This window comes from Sebastes umbrosus, chromosome 14, assembly GCF_015220745.1.
Source record: "Sebastes umbrosus isolate fSebUmb1 chromosome 14, fSebUmb1.pri, whole genome shotgun sequence".
Lineage (NCBI taxonomy): Eukaryota > Metazoa > Chordata > Actinopteri > Perciformes > Sebastidae > Sebastes > Sebastes umbrosus.
This window is the reverse complement of record NC_051282.1, coordinates 14,159,871-14,182,050: the sequence shown is the minus strand read 5'-3', so window position 1 is coordinate 14,182,050 and position 22,180 is coordinate 14,159,871. Positions and strand designations below refer to the sequence as shown.

The 22,180-nt window shown below is 38.7% G+C and overlaps 1 protein-coding gene across 1 annotated transcript in view; it reads left to right on the top strand.

Annotated features, from left to right (window-relative positions):
• The first annotated feature begins 3,595 nt into the window (after window positions 1-3,595).
• The window catches only part of mapk8ip3 (mitogen-activated protein kinase 8 interacting protein 3), a 34,856-nt gene continuing 16,271 nt past the window's right edge, over window positions 3,596-22,180 (top strand). The window contains exons 1-11 of the mRNA XM_037791556.1: window positions 3,596-4,621; window positions 11,232-11,352; window positions 12,078-12,148; window positions 13,162-13,247; window positions 15,846-16,088; window positions 16,186-16,198; window positions 17,279-17,555; window positions 17,709-17,811; window positions 19,241-19,359; window positions 20,273-20,284; window positions 20,926-20,943. Of these exons, the coding sequence (XP_037647484.1) occupies window positions 4,316-4,621; window positions 11,232-11,352; window positions 12,078-12,148; window positions 13,162-13,247; window positions 15,846-16,088; window positions 16,186-16,198; window positions 17,279-17,555; window positions 17,709-17,811; window positions 19,241-19,359; window positions 20,273-20,284; window positions 20,926-20,943 (1,369 nt within the window). The 5' untranslated portion in view covers window positions 3,596-4,315. The remainder of the gene's footprint in view (window positions 4,622-11,231; window positions 11,353-12,077; window positions 12,149-13,161; window positions 13,248-15,845; window positions 16,089-16,185; window positions 16,199-17,278; window positions 17,556-17,708; window positions 17,812-19,240; window positions 19,360-20,272; window positions 20,285-20,925; window positions 20,944-22,180) is intronic.

Below are 22,180 nucleotides of genomic sequence, written 5' to 3'. Positions count from 1 at the left end.
CTGTGAGTTTATCTAACTCATAGTAAAAGCTCAAGATGTTTATTATTAGTTTGTACCTCCTTATGTGGAGCATCCCGTGACTCATTTGGCAGGAGGAAAACAACAGGAGCTGAGAAATCCCGTCAGTCAAACTTCAGTTCAGTGTGAAGCCACTTATTGTGCTTATACCTCAAGTTAAAATTATCCACTCTATACCTGGGTAATAATGAATTGCAAGAAAATTATTTAAATAGTTTAGCACCAACTAACAGAGATCCAAAGTGACCAAGCAAATGAAGTGTTATAAGACTTTAACATTTTACTTGCTAAGAAAACTAAGCTTATTTATGTTCACAACTCAAACCAGGTTTATCCAAGTTCACGTGAGTTTACATCTGCTTTGTCTACGTTTGGTGCCGTACCAAGCAGTAGTAGACCTCAAACCTCTTGTTGGTTTCAAAGGACCACCCGCCTTCTGCTGTCAGCCTCTGAAGAAAACTGAAGAGTGGTGTGAAATGTAAATATTGTCAGTATTTCACTGCCACCTACTGAATGAAATAAGAACGACTGAAGCATCTATGTTTGTCTGACTATTTCATAATGTAAATGAATACTGCCGTCTTGCTTTTCAGATAGACAATTTAAAGAGTGCCATGTGAGTATTGCTGTTAACTATTTACTATTTTTACATTTTCTTGTGCTGCTGGAAATAGTTAAGTATAGAGGCAGTAAAGCGTCACTTGGTTTTGGAGCTGTGGGCCCTTTATCTACAGGTTTTATGCTTCATTGACCAGTTTTTGTCCCCATTGTTATTCCTCTCCACAGCAACAATAGCCCAAGCTACACTTGTCTGAGTGAAAGAAAGTTCAAGTGAAAGATGTTTGCCCTCAACTCCTTCCTTTTTGTCATTGTCTAGAAGTGATTTTAATACGTCGTATGCTGTCCTATCTGTGGGGTCTTGAGGCTGTAACCACCCTTCCCTCTTATGTTAAGGCATTAGTCTTGTTGAGCATAAATTCATACCTGTTGGTATTATTGATCCCATTCAGGGAACAACAGTCTACATCTGCAAATCATTTTATTAAAAAGTGTTTTGTTTTTTTTTAAAGGCAAGGAATAAATATAACACAAGGACATCTTCAATATCTTTATCAGGCCCCTTGTGATATGTATTATGTTTGTATGCTTATGCATTATACGAGTCCATCAATGAACTTCACTCAGGTCAGCTGACAGATAATTAGCCTGCTCCGGCCACAAATCAGCAAACTAATGAGTTTATCTCAGGCCATCCTCTGAGCACTCATCCCTCTGATTCAGCTCTGCTCCTCCCATATATGGTGGTGTATATATATATATATATATATACAGTATATATATATATATATATATATATATATATATATATATACATATATACTGTTTCTTGTTTTATTTTAACATCGAATTTGTGTTTAATGTGTGCAAAAGTTACTTTAATATCGATTGACAACAAAGATATGCCTCCCTATTTATGCTAATCGGTAATGTCCACTACAGGAAGATGTTTGTAACTCTGTTCATCTCTTTTACAGAGTCAAGTGCATTTGCAGCAAGTACCTGATAAAAGCCTGACTGTGGAAATCTATTCAGTTTTCCACATCTTGTTTTGTCATGGGAATAAATGTGGAGGTAAGTCTCTTTTCTGACAATATTTTAAATTACATCCAGATGGCCCAACTGTAGCTGTATCTCTTCATGCATTAATTTTCAATGTGAAGCTGCTGGTAGCTTAAGCCACTATTGATCCAAGCTATCATTTATTTAAATTCAGCAGCACTCATTGTTCACAGCCAGTTCTCATATGCTGACCCCTTCAGACACGGCTTTGATGTGCATACTAAAACAAAATCTGTATTTTTGTTGCAGTGTTCAGACAATTAGAGCTGTCAGTTAAACACATTTTTTTTAGATTAAGGTACTTTTATTCTAGTAGGTGGGAAATAGAATCTATTAAAATGGGCCACACATTTAATTTTAAAATAATCCATCAATAAGGTTTTATAGATGATGGCCTAATCATGTATAATTGCTTTTGTTTGTTTGGATTGTTAAGCATTTTGTTTCCTTTTTGGAGAGTGCATTGTCATTATTATTAAATTATAGCAGCAGGTTACTGCTGCGGACTGAGGTCAAGTGGTCTACGAAGATTGTTACAACTTCCGGTTTCAACTTACAAAATAAAAGCACGCATGTGAAGCATAAACCAAAAAGACGGCTGTTGCTACTATTGTGGGCACTGAGGTCATGTCCTCAGTGTTGTTTATGAGAATTTGGTATTTAGATCACCATTTAAGGAGATAACGGTTACAGGGAATATACCGGAACAAATGTGAAAAATAAGTTAAAATGTAGTATAGTTTTCGGTATCTAATCAAACGTTTCTTGGGAATTTGGATGCATGACCCCAGGCATTTTAAATTATACTGGTCAACTCTGACAAAGCAGATGTTACAGTTGCCTCTGATTTCAGAATATACCATAGTTTTCAGAAACTAGGTATAAAGAAGAACAAACTAACCCAATTCAAAACCATATGGGGAGAAGTATTACAACCAGTTGTGAGTGCATAAAATCCCAGACCTTAAATTAAGTAATCTGAATTTAGGATGTAGGATAGGTTCATATAAATGAGGCCAGAGTGTTGAACAAATTAGTTGAGTATAGAGTGCTGCAGGAATGAGTCCTTCAACCTGGACTCGTCTGGAAGTCAATGAGTTTTGGAATGGGTTTTTAGTCAGATCCATGAAATAAAGTCTGTGGTTAACACAAGCTTCAGGGATTTTAAAGTTTTGTTCTATGATTAAAAATACGTCCGTAAAAATATACCACTTGCCTTTGAGGCTTTTATGTGTCTTAAAAAAGGCGGTTGCTACTGTAACAAGTGGCTAAATGAGACTAAATGTCATCACGGCAACCCTTCAAGATTCAAGATGTTTATTGTCACGCCGGTTATACAAGTACAATCGTGTGAAATGCTTTTTGCTGGGAAGCTCCATTAAAAATAATAAGTTATATAACAATTATAAAAGGAAATACTTTGTACAAGGCATATTAAGAACATATAGAAATCAGGAAGTATGAATGTACATATATAAGAAATACTTTGTACAAGATATTAAGAACATATACAGTATAAGATATATGATTGAGGTACCCGTCTGCCTTTATTGGCCTTTTAATGTGTAAAATCGGTGGAGTGTCCTTTTAAGCTATCTTTAAAAAAATGTTGTTACTCGTTACAACTTTAACCATCATTTCTTTGTATTCATTTAGTTTGGTTTGTGCATGCAAAGTTATTTTACAAACATTTGTATATATTTACATATTTTGTATTATTTTTGGTTTCTTTCTTCTTTTCCTTATGTCTTTTTTTTTATTATTTTGTAAACAAATTCCATTGCCATATTATTACTATTATTATTTATTGTTGTTTTCATGTCCGAGCATTTATCTTGAACATGATGATCACAATTGTAGCTTTTTATTTTGAAATCGTGAAGCTTCGTATCCGGTCTAGTCTTGCTGACTTGACACGTGGTTCAGAACCTGCTGGTTCAATGCAGACGCTGTGACGTCATCCAGAGTCGGTCAGCTGGCTCCACCATCTGAACAGCAGCAGGGAGAGCCTCTCCCATAGGGAGACACAGCACCATCACCACCACCACCACCCGAGTCTGGCCAACAGCCGCCCGCTGGAAGGGTTGAACAAAAACATGGAGGAAACGACATTATAGCAGCGGATTTGGACTGATAGATTATTTATTTCCCTTATTTATTATTAATTTATTTATTTCCCTTAGCCAGCAGCAATGGCCGAGGTCCATGGCTGCGGCTGCTGAGAGAAAGGCAGGTGCAATATCATCGACGAAGGAAGGCATGGACTCAACGAGGGCCGACCCACAGGCTGGCCACTGCGCCCAGGATCAGACGCTCTCTGCGGGAGGAGAGTGATAGCTTGGCCGCGTCTGGAGGCGACACAACCGGGCTGCTGCTGGAGGAGGAGGAGGAGGGGGCCTCTTTACATCTTTACATCAAGATATTACAGCCACTTATTTCAAGGTTATGCGCCCTTACACACAGCAACAAGCCTGTCTTCATGCAGTGAATCTGTGCTGCTGCAACATTACTGTTATTTGAGTAAATCCTGTGATTAAATGTGCGTTTTTCTGCACTGACTGCAAACCTTGTGACAGATCTCGCCTTATTGTAGGCCCTGAAATAAAAAAATAAAAACACTGTGAGCGCAGCCTCCTCCTCCATCATCATCCAGCCGGTTCCTAGCAGCTTTGCCAAGATGATGGAGCTGCAGATAGACGAGGTGGTGTACCAGGACGACTACGGCTCCGGCTCCGTGATGTCGGAGCGTGTGTCCGGCCTGGCCAACAGCATCTACCGGGAGTTCGAGCGGCTGATCCGCAGCTACGACGAGGAGGTGGTGAAGGAGCTGATGCCGCTGGTGGTGAACGTCCTGGAGAACCTGGACGCGGTGCTGACGGAGAACCAGGAGCACGAGGTGGAGCTGGAGCTGCTGAAGGAGGACAACGAGCAGCTCATCACCCAGTACGAGAGGGAGAAAGCGCTTCGCAAGCAGGCGGAGGAGGTGAGTCACTGTGCTCTGATGATGGGCCTATCTCTCTATGCACCCGCATCATCATCACATCCACACGCTGCTTCTCTCATAGTCACGGTGGCCTGTCTGATCTGATCTGAGAGGGTTGAACCAGACATGTGACTCATGTTTAGGCCTGTGACACGAGATTATTTTAGTCTCAATGCACTGCTGGCAGATGTTCAACACTGTCTTCTATTAAGCTTTAAAGAAATAGATGGATAGATAGATAGATAAATAGATAGTTGTAGTTTATTAATCCCAAATTGTGAAATTCTTGTTACAGCAGCAGGTTATCCAGGCATTGCACAAGGAACAGAAATTATACAATAAATATACATATCAACACTAGAGATAATATCTATAGTATACACAATATAAAGAATATATATATTTATAAAGGGCATCTTTATACAGACAAGCTTGAATATCACAAATGATAAATGATAACAATAAATATACATATCAACACTAGAGATAATTAAGAATATATTAACTAGCTTAGAAAATAGAGAATATTAACATAGAATAACAATAACATACTATATACTATAGCAAAGTGTGCAAGTTACAATTGTTTTAAAATTAAATGAGGAATATATAGGCCTATAAACTCTGTACTTTTACTTGAAAATGATAATACCTAAATCAAAATTTTACTCAAGAAAAAAATAAAAGGATTAGACATTACATTTACTTTAGAATATATATTTTATTTTATTTTTTATAAGTGTTTTTACACAGCAGGTATCCTCAGGTGTCAGAAAAATGTGTCATTAAGACATCAGTGCAAGGTTTGAAGTGTAGTAAAGCAAAAAAAAAAGTACTGCAAAATGGAAATGATTTAGCATAATACCCTTTTTAATCTAAATCTGCTTTCCAGGGATATTGCAGTGATACCATACCAGTTGAGCCAAGATGTTGAGGTCAATATAACATCAGCATATCACAGACAAAATAACGTTTCTTTAGGAAATAGTGGCAGCAGAGTAAACATGTACAGCTATCTTATACAAGTACATGCAAGTAAACAGTACTCACATATTGAAACACATGTATATGTATGGATAATAGCATTTTTATTCACTAATACAACTGCTCATACTACTAGGTCTGCTAATACCACTGTAATAGTGTTGGACCTACCTCACTTTTTACTTTTACAGTTTAACTACTTCTGCTACTAACACTACCATTAGTACTACAACTACTACCAGTGCTCTTTTATTATACCTGAGCTTCCACACAGCATATATCTCACATGTAAATGTGTATGCAAACACAAAGTAAGAACATGGTAGAGTACACACAGTAAATGGTGATAAAGGGACAGTCGGCACAGCTTTGACAGATGAAGCGTGTAAGCACGACTCTCAGTGGGCGTTGACACTTGAAAACACAGCAAGAACAGGGACACAAACGACAAAAGTGGACATCAATACAGAGCTATTACATTACAAACCAAGCTCCACCTCCAGCAAGTCTTTTTTATTTTTTTCTCTGACCAGTGTAACAGCAGCCGTGGGATCCAGCAGGCATCATAAAGCAACTTTAATCCTCCTCCCATCCAAAGAGGCCTCAGCATATCACTGGCAGCCCTGCTAGTATCAGCTTAGCTCAGCTGTTAGTCTGTTTCATCCTCTGCTCTCCCCGCTGTGCTTCCTCCACTGTGTCGGTTATCTAGTTTGTTTTCACTTTAAGCTGTTAATTGAGAGGGGACTTGCTGGTTCATATTAACTTTTTAGTGTTAGCATTTTTAAGCTTATTTTAATGTCATGACAGAAACAAATCCACTATATTTATTATAAAATTGTGGTTGCATTTAGGGCTGTAACGATTATTTTCATTGTTGATTAAATTCGTGATTATTTTCTCGGTTAATTGATTAGTTGTTTGGTCTATAAAATGTTAGAAAATGGTGAAAAATGTCGGTCAGTGTTTCCCAAAGCCCAAGATGACGTCCTCAAATGTCTTGTTTGGTCCACAACTCAAAGATATTCAGTTTACTGTCATAGAGGAGTAAAGAAACCAGAAAATATTCACATTAATAAGCTGGAATTGGAGACGTTTGAAGTTTTTTTTCTAAAAGAATTACCTAAAGTGATTATCAAAATAGTTGGTGATTAATTCAATAGTTCACAACGAATCGATTCATCAATTAATTGTTGCATTAATGCTTAAAAAACCAACAGGTACTGCAGGTAACAGTAGGAGCCATTGTTGTAATTGACAGATGCCAACAGGTCCAGACATGTTTTTGTTTTTTCTTCTTAACATTGATACCAAAACTGAAACTAAAAGTGTCTGTATGATAATTTGCTGGTGAAGAGAAAGTAGGAAAATATCATAATGACAGTATATCCCTCAGATATGGAAATCAACAGTGTTACAGTATGTAAATCAGACATCCCGAAGCAATCAGCATCCTAAATGCTCCACCGGCTTTATAAACAAGCACATGCACTTTAACTTGTCACTTTAAGGGTATGAATCATCTGGTTTCACTTCTGTAATTATTGTATTGTTACTGTATTTGTATTGTAGCAGTAGGTTTTTGTTATGTGTGTTATGTGATTATATTTTTTGTTGCTAAGCGCACCAAAACAAATTCCTAATCAACTGCGGTTGATGTGGTAATAAATGATTGAATCTTGAATCCTGACATTGACCTGGTGGAAGATCTGTTAATACGTTTTTGTGAAGATAAGACTTCATGCTAATGTAGCTCAATATACCAAAACTCTCTATGATAAAACATGCTTTAAAAGCAGAGTTTATCTTTCCACGATATCTTGAAAATGACCTTGTTCATTCCAGTTAAAAACTGGAACACGGTTGTCTGATCCTGCTTCTCTTTTTTTTCGGCTAATGATACAGTTTAGCTCACCAGACAAGAGAAACCCTACATTTAAAACTTCATATATAGCACACACGTCCACAATTTGAGTTATGCTCCCTTTCTAGGTTAGTTAAAGAGGACATATGCTCATTTTCAGATTTCTACTAGAACATGTTTACATGCTTGAATGTTAAAAAAATATTATTTTTCTCATACAGTCTGTCTGAATATACCTGTAATCACCCTCTGTCTGAAACGCTCCGTTTTAGTGCCTGTCTCTTTAAGAAAAAGCCCAGTCTGCTCTGATTGGCCCGTGAGAAAAATATGGTGCACCTTCGCAAAGGTAGTTCTCAAACTGTGGGCAATATAGTCTAATGAACCTGCATGTGACATAGGAAGAGGAGACAAATCTGAATGGATTGTTGAATCACATGTTTTCTGATTTAAACAACCCACAAAAAACTGACTGGGTTGTCTTATTTCACAGTTTGTGGGTTGGTAGGCACTCCGGATACCCAAATGTATGAGCACAATCTCTGAAAAAGAGTTTTTCATTATATGTCCTCTTTAAAAGCTGTTTAATTGTCTGATCCTGCTTCTTCTTCTTTTGGCTAATAATACAGTTTAGCTCACCAGACAATAGAAAACCTTGATTTTAAACTTTATGTTGCATACATGTCTACAATTTGAGATATGTTGCCCTTTTATCATATTGACCAATCTTGCAATATCAATTAGGTCTATAATGTTTTTTTTTCTGTATCCAGGGAAGTTTGTAGTGAGTGTAGCAGCACATTGACGCAGTGGTTGATGCTGTCCTCTTCTGCTGACTGTCAAACAGTTTAGGCAGTTGCCTTGTTCAGTAGTTTTAACAAGCATATAGTTGTATTCTTTCACTTTCCAACACTGGATCCATCAAGCAAAAGCTGGGTTTCATATTGGACCCACTCCTTTTAAATGTTAAACTGTGGCCTTATTTATAACTTAAACATTTTTATAAGTGGCAATTAAACCAATTTAGACTTTAATATAATATAGTCATCGTTTATGGTCAAGTGTATTTGATTGTGTCCTGATTTTCTTTGGCGTTCAGGACTCTTAGGTTACGTTTGTAGCCAGTGAGAGAAGTCGATTTACATCTGCAGCTCAAATTAGGTGACAAATTTGAATGGACCACATAAACAGAGACAGTTTTGTCTGTCTATCGGAGGGGTATAATGGGGGATGGTACGCCGTGCGAGGGGTGGGGAATCATAGGAAATCAATAGTACACAGAGCACACTGAGGGAGCCTGGCACTGTAACCTGATTTGTGTTTATGAGGAGCAGAAACAGACCTACAAAAGCAGAGAGAAAGAGAAACAGACTGAGGTTTAGAGAGCTGCAGTATGGGGGCACAGGCCAGATCAGACAGAGGCAAAGGCTAATACAAAGAAATGTCAGAGTGAGAGAGAGAATCTCCGAGCCGGAGGAAAACAATAACACACCCTCTCGCAAGACACTGGGAGCATCGAGCAAAAAGCAGCTCAGATTACAAGGTTATTAGGCTCCAGCTAATGGTAAACAAAGCCACAGCTCCCTGTCTGCTCATGAGGCCTTTACCAAGATATCCTGGATTTACAGTTACTGAAGTGAGGTTAACAAATTCAGCCATTTAGCGACGTCTTTTCTGTCTTGTACTGAGGCCGCCTGCCGGAGTGATCCATCCCTTTGTGTCACTAACACTTCTCAAAGTGTGATGACAGTGAAAGATTGATCATCTCTACCTCTGACCATGCTCTTATCACCTTCCCTCTTGATGTGATTTGCTTTAGTCAGTTCTACATGGGAGCTTCAATCCATATGACTGGCTTCTCGGCCTGCAGATTTGATATGGTCACAAATCCGTTTTTCTAAAACTGCTATCTTGACATGTGACCGGAGAACTTTCCTTCACGGTTTTATACTAATTATAAACAGAGGCATGCTGTTGTCAGCTCACTCTCTGTTTAAGCAGTACACAGTGTAAATCGTTGGAAGTGTGACCACATTGCAGTGAAACGCACTTAGCTATGGTTGGTCAGTGAAGCACATTAGCTTCACTCAGTCATCACAAAGCTACCTAATTAGTTATTCATGCTGGACAGAATAACACAATATCCCAGCACATAAATCCATCAACTACTGTATGTTGTACCTCCTTAATGCTGCATTTTAATAGCAAATACTCCGGAGATTAGAGAGGTTTTGCAGGTAAAAGTGGTGGATAGTGGAGTGCATTTAAAGGGCTTTGCTGTAGGATGTGTTCCCGGGCCAAAGGGATAGGACGAAGGATATTATTTCTTGATACTGAAGGTAGAGCTTTACAGCATTATGGTGGTCACTAGATTTAGGCCATTACATTTTTGATTTAAAAAACAAAACAAAACACCCAGTATGAGCAAAAAAACACCCCTCCTTTTATCTATTTAGAGAAGGGTTATTCTTTTTTTGTGATGTAGTCTTACTACATTTTTAGCACTAGAAAACACACAATGCTGGCCCTCAGATATTAAATGTTATTAGAGATGGAATATATAATTGTGTGTAGGGCTGTCACTCATAGATTTTCACTATACGATTATTGTGGCCAAAATAATTCACGATATTATCGCGATATCTAAAGAAAATAAAAACAAAAAAATGAATCTTTAATTGTGTTTATTATACATTTTGTCTCTTTTTGGCTAATTAATTACAGTGAAAATACGATTGTAGGGAGAGATCATCTGTAACCATTTAAGAGGCATTGGATTAATTACATGATATTACCACTTGTGTATTGTTACCATGATATCAATATTTTAGTTTTTAATATCACGGTTATCGTGTGTATAGTCAGATTCTTTATTTTATATATAAGCTTGTTGTTCAGTATATTGGTAGCAAAGTTCCAAAAAGAAAACAGTACGGCGGCTATTTGTTCAGCTTGGTAGTTGATAATAAGATGCAAATTCACCTTTTATTGAGTCACATTTGTTTGTCATTAAGTCAATTTGCTGAAGAACTTGTCCTGTTAAATCAGCCAGCAAGAAGAGTAACATCTCTGTTACCTTCAGAGCTGGAGTCAGTCAGTAGCTGATAGGACTTATTGGTTCATTTTCCTGCTAAAATCCACTCTGCATATAACAAACAAGTAGGGGTTGTTATTCTCCACAGTGCTAAATATCAGTATTAGCTGTTATATCATACTGAAGGTCATCATATTGTAGCTGTTGCCCTTTTGTGTGGTGAATATCTGCTGCATATTCTGGTTCCATAGTCTCCCTACAGTCAGAGGATTACAGTATTAAGACTGTGTGGACTTGCTGCACTGAAAAAGGACGTCATTGTGAACAGCTTTATATAAAAAAAACGAAACAGGCAGTGTGAAAGGGAAGTCGACAGCTCTGTGTTCACTGAGTTTATGTGTACACTGGAGGACAAACTGAGGTATTATATAGAGCTGTTGACAAACTCCAACCTTTCTATAAGAGGCAAAGGTTGAAACCTGCACCCACACTTAGTCGTCAGTCAGCTGGTGTCACTGAATCGTCCTGAAATGATTCCTGCTGTGAACAATTTCATTATTACAGGACAACGCTGTGTTTTAACCACAAACATAGTAATGTTAGTATGCAGTGTTTTTCCATATTAATTGCACAAATTCAATTAAAATACAATAATTACAATGTTATCTAACTTGTCACTTTTAGTGCAGTTTGTGAATGTATTTTCTAATTTTTGCTCATGTCTCTTCATTCAGAAATTCATTGAATTTGAGGATGCGTTGGAAGCTGAGAAGAAGGACCTGCAGGTGCAGGTGGAGTTTCTGGAGCTGCAGACGAAACAGCAGGAGCTCAAGTCAAAGAACTATTCTGACCAGAGTGAGTGGACGGTCATCATTACTACAAACGTCTGTGTGTTACCATAATATACTGATCGTGCAGCACACGTGGCTGCTCTTGATGAATATCCCAGCAGGCAGAGCTGAAATCAGGATCCGGCCCAAGTTAATTCCAACACGCAACACCAGGAGAAAATAAACAATCAACATCCATTAAAAAGTAATTTTAGATAAGCAGGAAAACGTTTGAATTGACATCAAGACTCTGAACAAAAAACAGCCAAAACATGGCCTTTAGGCCTAGTCCCATTACCTGGACATCGATTGAGTTTATAAAAGTTATTTGATGAATTTCAGTTAATAGCTTCAAGCTGTTTTTCTTCAGATAGACAAATAAAAGAAAAAGTAACACTAAAGCTAAAATGGGAAGATGGAAAGGGAAGTAGACACACAGTTGAAGGATGTTGTATTTTTAGATTATGATGCTTTTGTTCACTTGTCAGAATGAATACTGGCGTACATATTAGATTGGCTCTTTAGTTTTGTTTTCTTTGGAAATGTGCACATAACGTTTTTTGTTTTTTTTTGTCAGGATTTACACCAGGAGTTTACACCCAAATAGCTTAATATCTTAAATCCTAGCAAGCAAGATTGAACATTAATTTAAAAAAATACATTATGGTTGTCTCTTTGCTTCAACTATCAGAGTTCCTCCTGGTGTTTTCTTGCTGTTAAACTGTTTTCTCTCTCTTTCTTGTCTCTCAGTCACTCGGTTGGAGGAGCGAGAATCAGACATGAAGAAAGAGTACAACGCTCTGCACCAGCGCCACACTGAGGTACGAGCAAACACTCAACCCAACAACTTTTCTTTCATTTCTAGCAGAATTACTTACATTTCCATTGTTATATCTCCAAAATCCACCAAACATACATGCCTGTTAACTAATGGTAATTTGAATACTGCTAATATTATCATCCTCAAATGCCCCAGCTATTATCCAAATAAGGTAAAATATTGCGCCGAAGGAGCATACCAATGTTTTGCATGTTTTGCTTTTCTACGGATCACATGCTTTACATTGGTGCCGACCATTTCTTCAAAACCATATTGATTTTAAATATTTTATCCCACATTCAAGGCAGCGATTGGTTAGAGCTAAGAAAACACTTGTAAGTGCAGACATGTTTGTTACTGTTATGGTTTACCTAACACAAGCAAATATCTGTGAATAAATGGAAAACAATGACTGCCTGGAACGTAGAGAAATACAATTTGAGCATCGATAACAAAGTGTGTGCATTAAAATAAGTCTTATGTGAATTGTAGTAAATAAACAGCAATATGTAAAGGCCATAGTATGGTCCTATGAGCTCTATAATCTTACGATTAACAATTATTTTCATCAATCTGTTGATTATTTTCTTGATTAATCGATTAGTTGGTGAAAAATGTTGGTCAGTGTTACCCAAAGCCCTCAAATGTCTTGTTTTGTCCACAACTCAAAGATATTCAGTTTACCGTCTTAGAATAGATATTCACATTTAAGAAGCTGCAATCAGAGAACTTTGACTTTTCTTTATTAAAAAATTACTAAAAATAGTTGGCGATTAATTTAATAGTTGATAACTAATCAATTAACCGTTGCAGCTCTACACAAAATATTTCTGAGTTATCCAACATTTAGTAAATTATAGATCTTGTAATTAAATCATTAAATCCTTTCAATCATTAAAACTCCTTTACTCTCCATTCCAGGATTATCTCTCATGATTTCTCATCCTTAAACATATCATTTTTCTCTCCCTCATTTCTCACATCTTTTCTTTTTCTTTACATCGTGCATCACAGATGATCCAGACGTACGTCGAGCACATAGAGCGGTCCAAAATGCAGCAGGCAGGCAGCCAATCAGAAGCCCCCGGCTGTGGACGAACGTGAGTTGCTTTAACGTGTGTGTATGTGTAAAGGTTGTGCATATATATCTTTGTGTGGATTTGAATTCTAACTTTCACCCATCGTCTTGTTGCTGATGTTTCATCTTTTGTCCTGAATGTATTTTAGGCTTTTCATGTTTCAACATGCTCATTGTGTTTGTCGTGAGCCGTGATGAACAGCTGCTACTTTTTACCCATTGACAGAGAGGAGAGGAAACCGGGCAGCCATTATGAGCCCTGTGGGAAATGATTAGAAAAAAAAAGTTTGGAGTTTATTTTCCAGCTTGTAGTGTTCAGCAGTCCTGAATATTTATTATATATTAAGCACGAAGCAAGCAAGACGAGGAGCGGGACATCTGGTGCAGCTTCTGTAGCTGAACCGCAGATTAGTCACGTTCACTGTACACACACACACAGTATCTTAAATATCTATTCAGATGCACTGTCTAAGGCTCCTAATCCTACAAATAACCATCAACTGTTAGAAACAGAGCGCTGAATGAGGACAGTGTTTGCTCATGATGGGATTTTTTTTGTAGGATAGTTGTCATGATGGTTACATTAGAAACACTGATTAGACTTAGAACCGTCATTACTTCTTAATAAACTGCTGATTATCTGGAGCAGTTAATAAGAATAAGATCTTCAAGAAGTGCAGAATTGTAAAGAATACTTGGAGTCAACTTGTAAAGGTGAAAGAGTGTGTGTGTGTGTGTGTGTGTGGGGTTTCATGTGTCATTGCATGTTCCTGTCTTTCTCTAATCACTGTCTGTCTGTCTGTCTTGCTGGCTTGCTCTCTGTTGCTGCTGTTTGCAGTCAACGCCACACATGGAGGAAAAGGTAAATCCAACATGGTCCCACAGCTGAACCTCACACCTCTTCCCTCAACTCCGCCGTCTAAACCGACCTGCTTTTGACTTCAATTTTGACTTTAGATTTGCTGATGCCCCTCCTCATATTTTTGCCTCAACACCTCGTGTAAAGAAGTATTCCTTTATGTGTTTGCTTTATCAGTTATTGATGCTTGTGACAATGATTGATTACAGTGAATGTATCAATAATGCTGCTAATAACAGATAATGAAATAAGGAATGGTTCAGAGGTCATGTAAAGCAATGCAATCCATATTGTCCAGTTTTCTTCTCTTTCTCCCTCATGAGTTGCCAGTCAGTCTGTCCGTGTGTCTGTCTGCCTGCTCTGCTTGTCTTATGTCTCTCTTCCAAAAGTGAAACAATAGTATTATGCAAAGAGGAAGCAGTTATTAGGATATGCATTGATATTAAGCAAAGAAGAAATAGTTATCTTCTGCAGCTCTTGTACTTTTTTTATGTGGAATACACAAGATTTTATTTTAAAGAGGACCTATTACGCTCATTTTCAGGTTCACACTTGTATTTTGGGTTTCTACTAGAATATATTTACATGCTTTAATGTTCAAAAAATACTTTACTTTTCTCATACTAGCTGTGCTGCAGCATCTCTTTTAACCCTCTGTCTGAAATGCTCAGTTTGAGCTCCGGTTTTGAGGGCGTGCCAAACTAGCCTCTAGTCAGGTATTATCCAAATGTGTTACTTGGTGACATCATCACGTTACGGAAGAAAAGGCGGGACTTCAATCAAGGTGTTTCAGGCAGTTCAGGAGCAGTGGTTCTGTGGGGGAGAGTAACTCCCTTTGGCGTTGACTTTGTACATTTGCAGACCTTTTACATGCACAAAAAACTATATAACACACTAAAGGAAAGGGAAAAAGCACAAAAGCATAATAGGTCCTCTTTAACATTACACAAACAGTAGAAAACTGAGCTGTGCATGTCTGAAGTTTTTTAGAGCAGCAGATGTAAGTAGCTGTGGATACATTGATTTGCAGCCTGCACACACAGTTGCAGTCAGGTTTGTTCAGGCATCATACAACCAAAACACTGCATGTAGTTAATCAGCCATACAAGGAACTAATTCCTGTTGAATATCTTTAGATATCTTCTCAGTGTTGAGTTCTCCACAAACTACCTGTAGTCGTCTGTATTGATGGCTCCGCCTGTTTGAATGACTTGCATCTGTATCTCCAGTAAATTAAGAAAGCTCATGAGGAGAATGTGTTTGGCCTGGTGGACTGGACTGCATGCCCTCAGAGCCCTCTCATCGTAGAGCTTGCAAAGCAGCCATTCTGACTTTCCCCTGTAAAGTCTCTATCCCTGTCTTGCTCTATTTCCACATTATTTTTGAATATATTGTGATGCGGGTTTGATTGCAGGCATTGCTGTTTCCATGTGGACTTCCTCATGTTTGTGTATGTTTTTTCTGTGCTCAGGTTTTCTCCACGCAGTCCGAAAACACACAGTTTATCACTCTTACCAAGAGTTAGATGAGAAGATTGATACCACTCTCATATGAGACGGTGGTAACAATCTTCTCATCTAACTCAGCAAGAGAGTGAGCGTATTTCGGAAAAACGTTGTACGGGTTGTTTTGTGCCTTGCATCTGATGCATGCCAGGATCGGCTGCAGTCCTGGAAAAGAAACTGATTAAATATAAACTGATTAAACAATAATGAGTCTCACTTTCATCTCCTCTTCTCTCTGTGTCTCCTCTGCCAGCAGCAAAGCGGAGCGCCCGCCTTCATTGAGCCTGTACCCCAGCGGCGAGGGCATGGTACGTGGGGGTCTCGGGGGGGCTAGGATGATGCCCGGGAAAGACATCTGGCAGGTCAGCGAGCTCGGCCAGTCTACCTTCTGCCTATCAGGTGGGACAGACAGCGGCCATGACCTCCTCTTCCACGACCACAACCGCAGCCTGGAGAGTGGAAGGAGGAGGGGCGGGCCTTATTGCTGCCCGTCCTGCTAGCCACAACCACACGGACCACCTCCCCTCCCACGCCTGCTTGTGTCACTTTTGAGAAAACAATTTTACTCACATCACTTGAAAATCTGCCCTTTAAAGTCAGATTGGTTGGGTATATATTTTGGCTCAAGCAAGCAGGGGTCCATAATGTTCTTTCTTTATAACTGTGTGATCATGGAGCTTCTACCATGCATCCTTGTGTTTTAGTTTACACATTAAAGGCACTATATGTAACTTTTAGAAAGTCCTTGTTATTAATGACACCGGTGGCCGTTAAGTGAACTGCAGTCAGCATCCTGTTGCTCGCACTCCGTAGGCGCGAGCGGTCATCATGGGCATCAGCCAAAACAGTGACGTGACAATATAATACAATCATATATCACCGTTACCATCTGTAATGTCCAGTCTCCATGATACTAACTAGCCTGCCATTTGCAAATTACTTCATCAGCTAACATTACGAAGAAAAAACGTTCCGAGTCCTTTCCATAGAAATCAGTCCACAGGCTGGTATAGGCAACCGAGAAAATCGGGGAAGGTCTCAGTTTTTAAGTTACATTACAATCTGTTCACACAATGGCAATACAAAGCGATTAATACATGTAAATTGTTACATATAGTACCTTTAAGTTTAAATGTCCTTTTTTTTCTATCTGGTAGAGAAACAGCCAAGGTAAGAAAAAAAGAGGACAGTGTTGCTTTCTTCTTGTGGCTTCTGCTGTGAAAACATGCTGAGAGCATATGCACAGCTTAAACGACACATTTTAGGAGTTAGATTCCCTTATTTTAAGTTTTGTTATTAGTTATATGTAATATCTACTGTGACAGTGACTTTTAAATGCTGGACAAACTGTAAAATCCAATATTTTTAAAGTCTTTTGCTGAAAATGTATTCAGAACTCAATGACTTGATTAACTTCCCTAAATAATTCAATTAGGAAATTTAAATGGGGAATCCATAATCAAAAAAATGAGTATGTGCTTTAAATCTATTGTGTTACTCATGACAGCATGAAGCTTAGAAAAACTAAAGAGTATTGTACCACAAAACATGGAGCTGCCTACAAGAAAGTCTTGTTGACTCTATCTGGCATCATCAAACTACCAGTAACACCAGCTGTTAGAAATAAAATGAGTTGTGTAGGTGTGATAGGTTAAGAGTTTTTGCCTTCACTATATGATGCTCATTTAATGCTGTTTGTCTCCTGCTTCCATGTCATTGTCTCAAACCACCAAGGAGGACGGATCAGAGTCCGACTTGGAGGCGGCCACACCCAGCAGCACAGGAAGCAAGTCCAACACACCCACCTCCTCCGTCCCCTCCGCCACTGTCACCCCCATCAACGAGGGCTTCCTCCCGCCAACCGAGTTTGATGTGATGCGGGCTGGGAACCGCAGGAAAGGTGCCAAGCGGCTCAGCCGAAATATGGAGGTGCAGGTTTCCCAGGAAACCAGGAATGTCAGCATCGGTAAGAGGGCGTCACCAAATACGTCCTCAGTTTAAAGATGGAGTGTCTGAGATAATGACTCTCAACCTTTGTTCCCTCCCCAATATTGGAGTGGTTCAAAGTGTAACAAATGTTTATAGTCTCCTAACGTTCAGCTCTGTTGTGTTTTTCCAGGTATGGGAAGCAGCGATGAGTGGTCCGAGTTTCAGGAGATCATCGATTCTACCCCTGAGCTGGACATGTGTGTGGACCCCCGTGTGTACGGAGGAGGAAACAGGTACAAATACACTGTGGCTGCGTTACATGTACATGCACACATTGACAGTACAGTGAATGTCCTGTAACTCCAAAATGTTACTGCCCTCGAAATGATCAGCATTCATTCTTAAATTAGTCAAAGAGGTTCAAAGGCTCATACCACAAAACATGTACACGTCATGTAACTTTTAAGGCAAATGCTGCCTCCAAGGAAGTCTGACTCAGGAAGGCTGCAGTTGGTTTCCATTCATTTTACTATTGTATGACAAACTGCTTGCAGAGACAGGCTTGCGTGGCCCTCAGTACCTTACATTCAGTGTCAACAAACAGTAGTAATAATAATAGTAGTATTCTTTCCTGCAGACTTTGCAAAACACTTTGTTTGGATCTCATAAGGCAGAAATGATCCGCGGGTCCAATGTCATCCATGGATGGTTTAATTTCTCTCCGTAAATGTTTTAATTCAACAACATCATAGCGGCACTACTGTACATGGCTAGAAAAAACTACAACAGCCATAATTCATGTAGGCTACAGACATAACGGTGCCCGTCTGTGGGAAACACACTAATTCTTGGGATTCGGCACAACTGCTCGTAACCTTTCCTGAATGTTTTTGGACGTCTGGTCACCCTGTGAACACAATGTCTGCACTTATTCATTGTTGAATTCAGGGTAGGATTTAGTTGTGTTCAGATTTGTAGTCACTTGGCTCAAAGCTAGATGTTTTCATCCAAACAGAGCCAGCAGTGGTTTCTCAACCGCTTTCAGCTAATTGAAATTAAAAAAAATCACAGAGGCTGAAGTTGTCAGACTTTTGATGAACAACAGTGTAACACATGTGTAGGACTGCCATAACAGTCTCATATTTTTATTAAAATTAATAAAAATAGGTTTTACTCTCACTGACCTGAATTTGTGTAGATACTGACAGGTACTGCTTTGTCTGTATGAATTTTACCAGGTGAAAGTCTGAGGACCAAAATGTCATAATTTAAGGGCTGGGCGATAATTGAATATGATAATTTATCGTCTTTCAATGGAATCGTATTGTGATTAAATCATATACGGTATCACGATATCGCGATACACAATTAAATCGTCTAAATTGATAACAGCACGCACATACTAACTCAAATTTCTCAGAAAACCAGATGTGGAATATTTTGCGGTAATATCATGTGAAGGTTGCGGTTCTGTTTTTACATCACACTTTACCACTTAGTTCAATGCCATTAATCTGTATATATGGTAATATTTATATAATTTTTTTATCTATAATTTCACTTAACTGTTATGTTAATTTTGCAGTAGTTCTGAATTAAGTACTTTTCATTTCTTAAGCATTAAATTCACGCCTGGCCCTATAAGTACAAGTGATCGACAGTGAGCAAGATTTTTGGGTTGTTTCACAGCTGTTGTTTAATGAAATCTAACGTGTGCTTCAGCCCCTCCCAGGGCATCGTGAACGAGGCCTTCGGCATCAACACCGACTCTCTCTACCACGAGATCAAAGACGCCAAGTCGGACATCATTGGAGATGTAGATGCAGGCGCAGAGCTGCTAGGTACGAACACGACTTCGACTGACATCACTTTTGCTGATAGGTTCATTAGTTAAAATACTTTTCTTAAAGCTTGTAAAGTTGAAATTTTTTCCATGAAATCGCTCTGCTGGTTGCAGATTAGCGATGTCCTCCGTCACCTCCTGCTGAGGTGATCATTGCTCACCTTGAACTGGTGAAAACGAAGCTTGAGGCTTCTACAATGTGCTAACATGCCAATATGTGATATTGCTCAGTAAGATCAGATGTCAGTGTAGCTCCAAAGGAAGGGAAGTAAAGGCGGATGCATGTGTGTGTTACACAGAGACAGCGTTTGTTTTGGCTTTGCGTGACTGCAGGGCAGAAGCTCCATGTGATGTGACGCTGTGTGAACGTGCCGCTGCACCGACTCTGAGTCTTTACCTTGCATGGCCGAGACTGGAATACACTCGGCGCCAGCAGCTCATGCCTGCGTCACATCCTGATAAACCATACAACCCCTCTCTGGCTGCACCCCCCAAACCCAGCTGCCCATTCATGCAGTGTTACTTTTATTATTTCTTTGTTTTCTACTTTGATTGTTTGTTTCTCTCTCTCTGTTTATGGGGCATGTTTAATGCAGCCCATTTCAAAGGCTGCAACAGATCTTATTTTTTAAAAGTTGAATTTATTATATTTCTCACATTTCATTGCACTTCCTGTTTATGCTTATTATTTATCTTAGATGTCCATTGTCAGTCTCTTTTTTGGGGCTAGTACACTGTGGGGGATTCTGGTGGATTTTGTTTCTATTCATTTCTGGGTTGTTTTGGGTTTAGATTTTTTTATTCAGCAGAAATAGAGCAGGAGATTTGATCCCTCTTCTTGTCCATCTGATAACTTCTCAACCGTTTCCTTTTTTTCCCTTTTTATGTGCGTCTGCCGGTGACACCCATAGGCGAGTTCTCAGGTGTGTATCTGAGCATGCATTGGTTGGTATATTTTCTTTTACTCTTTCGACTCCTCTATACTTTCTAAACTCCACATCTAAGACTAGATATTAACCAGTGTATACAACTTAGAAAAGGGCTCATTACTATAGCTTTAATTATTAATATGTTGTTATCAATGTATTGCTTGGTCCAGCAATTGGAAATTTGGAAATTTTCATGATTATAGTAGATGCCCAATATCCATACACATGCAGTTAAAAAGTTTTTTCTTGTTCCTTTAAAGTCACAGTGAAATTATTTTAATCTTTAGTGATTGTCATAAGCTATATCAGTCTGCATACCGTAAGTTTTCAGCCAGTTGTATTTTTTTTAAATGCACTTCTCTCCCAGACGTACAGTATATCCCACTGGTTTAGAATCAGCCTCAAGTTCAAATAAGAAATACATCATTTCACAGAGACAATACGCTCTTAAAAATCCTGTTTCACTGGGACTTTAAAATAAATCTGATGATATTTGATTAACTTTTGGGTCACAAAAATATTCTTCAAGTCCACATTAATAAATGCTTATCAGCATCTTTTCTCTTCCATTCCTGTCCTTCTCTTTACCTTCTCTGATCTTCTTCCTCTCTCCCTTCTTCTTCTTTTGCCTCCAGTCCGTGATGATTTCTTCGGTAAGGCGCACCTTGCCTACGCTCATGGTCACATTTGCTTGTTATGTCATTCCCTGGCCTCCAGCTTTCACATCTTTCTGGTTCCTTCTTTGTGTGTTTGCTTTTTTTTGTGTGTGGCTTTATATTTTGCCACCTCTGCAGCTCACACACAACAGCTCATTTGTAGAACATTCAAATAAAAATACCCTTTTGTTCGGAGAGGAAACGCTACTGGAGAATAACCTAATGGTAACATGGCAGTGCAGAAAAAGTGGGATGAAGATAAACAGGCTTTGTGGTGAACACCAGCTCAACAGTTGGCTTCAATAAAGTGCTTTTTCATTCCAGCTTCTTTGTAGTAAACCAAAGCATAAGAGCAAAATGATGAAATCAGAAATATTTATGTTCATCAGAAAATAAATCTTCAGGCTGCGCTACTCACCTTCAAACTCCAAGAAATATGCGATTTAAATTAAGAGATTCATTTGAGGTAGCAGGTGGCGATTGCCAGTTTGTTATCTAGAGTGTCTGAGCTGCTTTAAGTAGACACAAGTTGAACCCAGAAAGATGTGCACTTATTTTTCTGTAAGGTTTATGTTTTGATAAGTGATTTGAGTTTTCTAATCCAGTGTCCACCAAGGACCATTTACTCTGTAGACAACCCAAATTATCACCAGTCTTATGTAACTGTTCCCTGGTATATAAGAAGCTTTTTGTTTTTGTTTTTCCTCATGTCCAAATTTTTCTCTGTGTCAAAATTTCCGCTTAAAGTTTGTGTGCTTGGCTTCTGTTGCACAGTGCTTGCTGCCTGCACGTACAATTTTCAGTTCACGTCTGGCAATGATTAAGATAATTAAGATTTAATAACAAAGTTCATAGGTTGAGCATGACATTAAGGGATCAACCCTGAACTCTGAATGTATGTGCACTCATGGAGCTGGATAAAGCTTTGATTAAATGACATGTTATATTTTTAGGGGAAGAATTGTAATAGTTGTACTGCGACAACATGTTCTCACAAGTTGGCAACCTACTGAAAGTTAAAATGTTAGTTAAAGATGCTCCAGACTCCTCCCAGCTGTCTCTGTCTGAAAAGGAATTAACCGTTTTTTTTTTAAATAACTTAAGTTTCATGAGTGTTTCTCCCAATATTTAACCTGAAAACCTTCCTTTTCAACCTGATTTATCTTCATTGTTAACGAGTGCTTAAATCAATAAGCTGTCCATTAATTTTCATGTCACTGAATTATTAAACTTT